The sequence below is a fragment of the Buceros rhinoceros genome, unplaced genomic scaffold (assembly GCF_000710305.1).
Source record: "Buceros rhinoceros silvestris isolate BGI_N320 unplaced genomic scaffold, ASM71030v1 scaffold10444, whole genome shotgun sequence".
NCBI classification, from domain to species: Eukaryota; Metazoa; Chordata; class Aves; order Bucerotiformes; family Bucerotidae; genus Buceros; species Buceros rhinoceros.
The window spans coordinates 13109-21220 of record NW_010407661.1 but is presented as its reverse complement, the minus strand read 5'-3'; the positions used below and the strand labels follow the sequence as shown (position 1 = coordinate 21220).

General features: G+C 44.8%; 1 protein-coding gene across 1 annotated transcript in view; it reads left to right on the top strand.

The window, feature by feature from the left end:
* The window catches only part of LOC104492064 (piezo-type mechanosensitive ion channel component 2-like), a gene marked incomplete at its 5' end in the record, with an annotated part of 29499 nt that extends 23911 nt beyond the window's left edge, over nucleotides 1–5588 (top strand). Inside the window, 4 exons of the mRNA XM_010134565.1 lie at nucleotides 530–643; nucleotides 2603–2682; nucleotides 3684–3864; nucleotides 4849–5588. Coding sequence (XP_010132867.1) covers nucleotides 530–643; nucleotides 2603–2682; nucleotides 3684–3864; nucleotides 4849–5101 — 628 coding nt within the window. The remainder of the gene's footprint in view (nucleotides 1–529; nucleotides 644–2602; nucleotides 2683–3683; nucleotides 3865–4848) is intronic.
* Between the last annotated feature and the right edge of the window lie 2524 nt (nucleotides 5589–8112).

Genomic DNA, 8112 nt, shown 5'->3' with positions numbered 1-8112 from the left:
ATGGCTGGCCCCATGGCAGGTCAGGTTGGCCCTTGGGGCTCTGAGCCCCCTGCTCTGGGTGCAGATGTCCCTGCTCCCTGCAGGGGGTGGGACTGGATGGGCTTGGAAGGTTCCTTCCAACCGAAACCATTTTGTAATTATTCAGTGATAATGATGAACCTTAGCTGCCCTGGCACAGAACATGGGATAACACAGACAGTCCCGTTGCCTGAAGTCAGAGCAGGCTTACCCCCTTTCCCATTCTGTTTTGACCAGTGTAATGAGTACAATTATATTAATCTGTCATGTAATACATACAAAGGCAGAGTCAGTCAGAAAAATACACCTCCAAGGCTGCTGCATCTCTTCCATGGGGTGACACAACATCTCAGGAACAGGTAACAGAACGCTTGCTTTGGCCCAGACTGGGACAGCCACGGTCAGTGCCGTTAGACCAGTAAGACAACAAGCTCTCGCGTTCAGCAAACAGGAGTTTAGGTTCTGTTCTCATTGTAGGGTGACAGTGTGTCTTCCCTTTTACTTACGACAGAAACCTCACCCTTGGTGCCAAAGCCGAAATAGCATCAGATAAACTTACCTTTGCCCTACCAAATCACACCAGAAGAGATATTGCTACAATGATGTCTGGACAACTGGAAAAGGTGTAAGTTATTTTCTTTGCCTGTCTATATGCAAACCTTCCCTTTTTCACTCCTCATTTCCTAAGGAGGTCAGGCTTGGGCAACTGCATCATTTGCCTGCCCATCTGTCCCTCTATAGTAACTTTGGAGCCTCGTTCACAAAGGCCATCAGCTCCAAAGTCACATAATAGTAACATCATCAAAGGTAAAAGCTTATTTATTCCCGATGACAGGCTGCAAAGACCATGAAGACTGGAACACCGCCACCAGCATGGTGAAGCTGTTAGTTACTTTAATTTATTGGATAAGCACAGGTTCCTTACAGTATATTTACAGTTAAGCGTGTTACTTTTTGTTTTACCTGGAGCCACTTCAGTTCAACGTGGTCTGAGGATGTTGCATTGATGGGTTTTTTTCTGTAAATAACCCTCCAGACTGTATTTCTCATTGTTCTCCTTGAGTAGCGTTAGATTGTCAAAGAAGCGTTAAATCACTGCAGTCAGAGTAACATCTGCATCCCTTGTGGTAACATCTGTAAGGGAAATTCAAGTTAGAAAGAGCACTCTCTTCGTATGGGTATCAAACATTATTCCATGGATATCACCCTATAGCATGAACAGCAGCGGTGCCTCCTCTCAGGTTTGAAAGGAGTCTGGCTCTTCCTCCCCCCCGCTCTACTCGCTGGGGATTACTTTACAGCAATACTGCTAAGCCACACGCCATCCCTGAAGGACCCCTGATCTGATCCGTGGCCACAGGGGTTGAAAATTTAAAGCTGAGCCCAACTGGGATAATGAAACCTCCGCGAGGTTCATGTCTGATAGTAGTGGAAATGAGATTTGTCTTTTTTTTCTTTACCCTGCACACTTGTACATCCAAACAGACCACTGTGGCACATCTGATCATGGCATTTAAAAAATATTTTAATCCTCTTTTACTTTTTACTGCTCTGTGAGGATACGGGAATGTTTCCTAAGGTGATGCAGTGCCAAGGAAGGTAGATTTTGCTCTTTTGTGGGAAGAGGTCATTAGCTGATAATTCTCTCTTTGCGGGAGGCAAGCGGTGACATAGGAGATGTACCTGCATTCATTCACCTGTGTTGCAATAACATCGTTGATTCAACCTTTTTTTCTTTGTCGTAGTAGCTACTAGCCATTTGGCTACTTCAGCAGAGAGCTTTCTGCCAGCACCTCTGCTGGGACAGCTTAGCTGCTGAGCTCTGACCTATTTTTTGGACCTGCTGGAGTGATCAAAAGGGATCTTAGATTGTCCGCTTCCATTCTTCAGCAAAGTGTCACAGAGCTCCCTTGAGAGCTCCCCTTCCCTAGAACTTTTCAGTCATCTGAGAAAAAAGTTAGGACGTTATCTCTGCTTTTAATGAAATCTCTCTCTGGATGCTGGTAATTTATTCCCGCTTAAGGTGGTTTCATTCTGAGTCCAATGGAACAGAATTTCACAGACATCTTCCTTTCTAAGTTTAAAATCCTCCTACAAACTGTGAAAATATTTCCCAAGGAAAGATTCTGGTAAAAATTCTCTTTTTTCAGGTGCTATGACCAAAACATCTTGCAATTCTGAAGTAAAACCTGTTCTCACCACCTATTTTTCTAGCTACCTATTTTTCTACTATTTGTTTCCTACTGGCAATGAGTTGCTTTTCTTTGTGCTGCTGATAGAGCTGACTGTAAAAGCAGCTTTCTTAAAAAGGGGAACAAAATATGAAGTCTACATTCCTTGCAAACACGAGGTGTGTGGCATTCATGGCGTGCGGATGGTGACACTATGGCTGGAGCTCGCTGATGAAGTACTGACAGCACATAGCTCATAAATCCAGCTGCCTTTCTGGTGTGATGTCTGAACACTGTAAAATCATCTCCTAAGCCAAGAATTGCTGGGAGCTGTGTATATAGCCCTGTTAGGGCTCCCTAAATTATTTTACAGGTATAAAAATATGAAATATTTGCTTTCTCATTTTTTCCAGAACACTAGAGACAGTGTACCCGTACTACATCAAGGCTCCTAGCGATTCTCTGGCAAAACCCATAAAGCAGCTACTGACAGGTATGTGTCTGGACCGTGGAAAACAGAGTGTGTTGAAAGAAGCGCCACACAACACCCACGCTTGCCCATTTGCTGAGCCGTTATGGGGCACCTCAGGCTGAGATGCACCTACAATGGTTTCTACCTGATTTCTTGGGTAGGTTTCTACCCACCTAAGCCTGCGAACTTGGGGGGAGATGAGGTAATACTGTATAAGGCTGAAAATGCATCTGGATGTATTTTAGCCTTGTATTGAAGAGTAAGTGCTCTAAGGATGAAGTCTGGTGCCTTTCCTGCTGTCGGGAACTGCTTTCGCTTGTTTGCTGAGGAAGTTTCTCTTCTCCGCAGCTCCCTGCTGCTTTACCGCAGTCAGTAGCGCTGCACATCTGCACATGAGCTCCTCGGCTTAAATAGCAACACTGAATGGTTCCTCTTTTTTTAGCTATTCCTTCCGTATTGGTTAGAAAGAATTGGTTAGAAAGATTGGTGGAGGAGGCTGAGAGGGGATCTCATCAGTGCTGACCAATAGCCAAAGAGGAGTCAGGAGAATGGGCCAGACTCTTTTCAGTGATGCCCACCGACAGGACAAGGGTCAACGGGCACAAAGTGGAACCCAGGAAGTTCCACCTGGACACACGGACAAAATTCTTGACTTCGAGCCTGGCCCAGGCTGCTCAGAGAGTTGGTGGAGTCTCCTGCTCTGGAGAGATCCCAAACCTGCCTGGACGCCACCCTGGGCACCTGCTCTGGTGACCCTGCTCTGGCAGGGGGTTGCACTGGATGATCTCAGAGGTCATTTATGTAATGCACGTTCAGCTGAGGTTTGCAGAAGGAAAACCACGGAAGTCCAGATACTGCCCTTTTGTACAGAAATAATGTAAAATGAGTTTTAGAATTATAACAAATAAACTTTACTCAGTCATTTTATCGTGCAGGTGTTTGAAATATCTGACTCAAAGCAGTTGGACTTTTGCAGTTCTTGGTATATGTATATATACTAACATTTCTTATTGTTTCAATAGACTGCAGATGGGAAAACATTACGGTTTCCCTGGTCAAAAATGTGTCCAGTGAGGGAGTTCGTGAGTGGTGGGTTTTGAACCAGCTTGGAAAAAGATACAAAACGTCTGAAGAGAGTCTTGAACTCTTCGTATTCAGTGATAAAGTCAGTCCACCAAGCCTTGGATTCTTGGCTGGTTATGGGTAAGAAGGAATCTTTACATAAAATTAAAATAATGCAGTGAAGATAGAAGTAGAGGTGAAGTAGAAGTAGAGGTTTGGGGAGTTGATTTCTTTTTTATTGTTGTAGTGTTCGAAAAGATGTTAGTTTAGCTGCAGGGTCAAGTTCTGCCCAGACTCTGTCCAGTTTCGGTGACCTTCCCAATCTCACAGCCAGGACCCTGGGAGTGAAGCAGTTATGAAATACGTATCCACAGAGAGAGGAGGGCAGGAGACTGTGCCTTCCCGGGAGATATGATGGGATGAGAGGAAACAGCCTCAAGTTGCACCAGGGGAGGTTGAGGTTGTCCCTGAGGAACCATTTCTGTCCCGTTGGGGTTGTGCAGGCGTGTCCCAGGCTGCCCAGGGCAGTGGTGGAGTCCCTATCCCTGGAGGGGTTTCCCAGCCCTTGTGTCGAGGTGGTGCTGAGGGACAGGGGTCAGTGGGGACCTGGCAGTGCTGGGGGAACGGGGGGACTCGATGATCTTGAAGGTCCTTTCCAGCCTGAGCAATTCTATGATTTTCTATGACCTTCTGGCACTGTTTTGGAGAACGTCTCATAGGAGTCTTATCAGGGCAGGACAGGAAAATGTTAGTCTGTCACCCGGTACACGTACTTCAATAAAAAATGGTAGATAAAAGACCTGACAGAGCCTTTGCCTTTAGCAGCCAGGCAGTTGTCGGATTTCCCATTGAGACTTCGAGGCTGTAGCAGACGGGACGTGAAACCATCAGCAACTGGGGTCAAACCATTTCAGCCAGCAGCCTCAGCTGTTTATGTTCCCAAACGTCTGCACTGTTCGAAGAGACCCGATTTGCCTCTCTCCTGCAGCACAACACGATCCTAATCAGAAATTAATGTTCCCTTAGCTGAGAGGCCACACTTAGCCAAGGGGATGAGCTCTCTCACACTTGGCTGACCCTGTTTCAAGGCACGGTTTGACCTCCTGGTTTTTTCTTTCTTTACAGTATCATGGGACTCTATGCCTCGGTTGTCCTGGTGATAGGAAAATTTGTCCGTGAGTTTTTCAGTGGGATCTCTCACTCCATCATGTTTGAGGAGCTGCCCAACGTAGACCGAATCTTGAAGTTGTGTACTGACATTTTCTTAGTGCGAGAGACTGGAGAACTGGAACTAGAGGAAGACCTGTATGCCAAACTAATATTCCTCTATCGCTCACCAGAGACTATGATCAAGTGGACTAGGGAAAAAACTAATTGATCTCTTTGGTGTCACACTGCGAATCAAGTTGATTTCATCTGAATTTTAAAGGGAAAAAAAAGTTAAAAGCACAATATTCTCTTAAGAGCTAAGCCTTTTATAGGTAGGTAGCAATGATTTTTTCACTGAAGGAGTCCTGGAAGCTACGGCCTTAGGAATCCATGCTGCCTTTCAAGTTAAGGATCAACAGTGAAGAAGGTTGGATGGTTTGTTGTTTTTAATGTGCCACTCCTCTACAATCTGGGGACTGCTTTGTAATTTCATCCACGAGAAGTTTGCATCTTTGTCTGGCTGAGTTAACTTTCCAGACGATCGTACAACTCAAAGGGAAAAGGAAGGAGTGAACCCACAGGCGACTCCAGCGTACCTTCGTAACCCTTCTGGAGCCACGCAGACTGGATTGTGCAATATGCTGTTGTACATCACTGACTTCCGAGCTACGGTAATGGGACGCAGACCAGCCTTCAGGACACCCAAGACCAAGGGCCGCAGTGGGAACTGAAGACGTTCTAGCCATACCCATCTGTAGAAAACCAGAGGTTTTGATGTACAAAGGACACTGTGGACAAGCCTCTGTCAGCAAAAAGAAAACAAGTAACGATCTCTTTAAATGCCTTATTTTATTTGTACAGTCACAGAAGACATTTCCACCAAATATCAATGACTTTTCTCAGGAAAAACAAACCAAGCAAACAACTGCAACTTGACCCTTTGTCAAGGTTAACTAAAGGCTAGAATAATCATGGTGAATTATTGGGGTGTTCTGCTGGGCCATGCTCTTTGAAGTTACTGCTTTCCATTAGATGAGAAAAGAAAGTGAATTCAACGACCGAAGGAGCTACTTCATTTCTTTTATAACCCTTGAAAGACTGAATCGCGTGTGCTTCTCTCCGCTCCCCGTGACATGCTTTTTCCCATTTCCATGATTTAAGGCAAGCGTTGTTTTGCTGTTAGCTGATATTCTTCTTCCAGTGTTTCAGGTATATGAAAATGTTTACATATTCCAAGCCACGTTTTTACATCCGAGACAGGTTTGTTTGTTTTTTTTTTTACGTTCCCAAATATAGACATACATATGAGCTTGAAAAAAAAAACTGGCCTTTTTCTGAAATTACTATTATTAGTGACACAAATGGCTCATTAGAGGACGTTGTAGCATGAAAATTTACAATTGCCATGTAGGTTTCATTCCATGTTAAAAAAATTATTGAGGAAAAAAAAATCATAGAGTGGGTAGGGTATGTTAAAAGGGTGTACTGTGTAGTTTTGGTTCAGTAATGACTTAAAATAAAGCACATGTTGCAAAGTCATTTTAGAAGTATTTTTTCCTCTGCCTTTTTACATGAAATGGGAAAAGTTTGACATTCTTCTAACTCTGTGACAAATAAACCTCTTTCTTGTAGTTAGCTGCTATTTATTATATGAATGATTAGTTAATCACCGGAAAGAAAAAACTAATGCAACATAATTTGCTGGCACATTTTCCTGCAGAACTTCGTAAAACAGCACAACTAAATGAAGTCGCAACATACTCTGCTGAGTGCTTCCATGACAAATGCTGTCACATCCACTCTATACTGTGAAAACTAACTTTTTGAGCACCGTGAAGTGCACAAAATAAAAATCGCTTCATCATGTTGTAACAATAAAATCATTTGGTGACTGGAACTCACTGGAAGACAACCTGATTTCCTCCCAAGTGTAATGGAAAGGTGGCTGCTCGTACAGCCAGGATTCATTCCCCGGTGGAGAGTTTTGCTCCATTTCTTCCATAGGATCTGTGAATGAAAATCAAAATATACGGACAGGGCAGCCCTGACGCAGGATCCAACAGGGATGCTAAAATGTAGTTAGGTGGAGCCTGACTTGGGTGTTCAGCGATTTTAAGAAGAGCAACACTGGAAGGAGAAATGTGATGTGAAGGGTGTGATGTGTTTCTGAAGGTACCAGCCAGCAGAACCGTGCTGGCCACAGCTGGTCCTGGCTCCCTTCCTGGTTTCTTCTCTTTAACAGGCACTTCTGTTCTGGTGAGAAAAATCTATCAGCAGAATGAGCTGTACAGTAATTTGGGCTTTGCAGAAATGTGCTGCTCTTTCTTTCGTGGATTGATCAAACTTTGACAATAAAAGGATTCTTCTGGTTGGTTTTTTATTTATTCTTTTAAAAACAACCTACAGTCAAATTGGTGATGTGGACTGGGTAGCTAACGGGCAAAAATTGTGCTGCTGCTGACCATCTTTTGAGCCCACCCATCCAGATAAAGTCAAACTGGCAGCCAGTTTCTAGTGGCCTTCTTTAGGGAATCAGTGTCGATGTCTTTATTCACAACCTGGAGGACACAACAGAGTGCGCCACACCATGGGTCTGGGGAGCTTTGTGATTACGTAGGGGTGTCAACTGCCCTCCTGGGGCGTGGGGCGGGCAGTTGCTACAGGGAAGGCAGGACTGCCTTTCAGGGCAGACCTTAGGATGCTGGAGAAATGAGCTGCCAGGTACTTCATGAAGTTCAGCTAAGACAAATGCAAAGACCTGCATCTGAGTCTCTATCAGGACTAGGTAGGTGGGTAGGGAACAGCTCCTACCATGATGTGTGCCTCAAATGTACCATTTACATTGGCCACGCCTTTATCTTTAACCATTCCAAGCAACAAAACAAACCCTTTCATCTCTTTACTTTTCTCCTTTACTACAAGAAAGCAGAATCACCAGCAGCGTTTATTCCCCCGGGCCACAGGAAACAAATAAATGTGCTGCTTTCCTTTCCCAGCCTATAAATGCATTTACTCCCTTGTTCCGCCCATCGACGGTCCTGACATACCTCCAGAAAACAGGAGGAGAAGCAGCTTTCAGCTGCGGTGTGTTTCCCTCAGTCTCTTTAAAACCCCGGCTGTGCCAACGCCTGCAGCACGTGTAAGTCAGCGTGAGGACGGATGCTCTGACAGCGCACCCAGCACAGCAACACCGGCTGTCCCAGCAACCCACTCGCCTGTGTGACAAGGCAGATCGGTTCA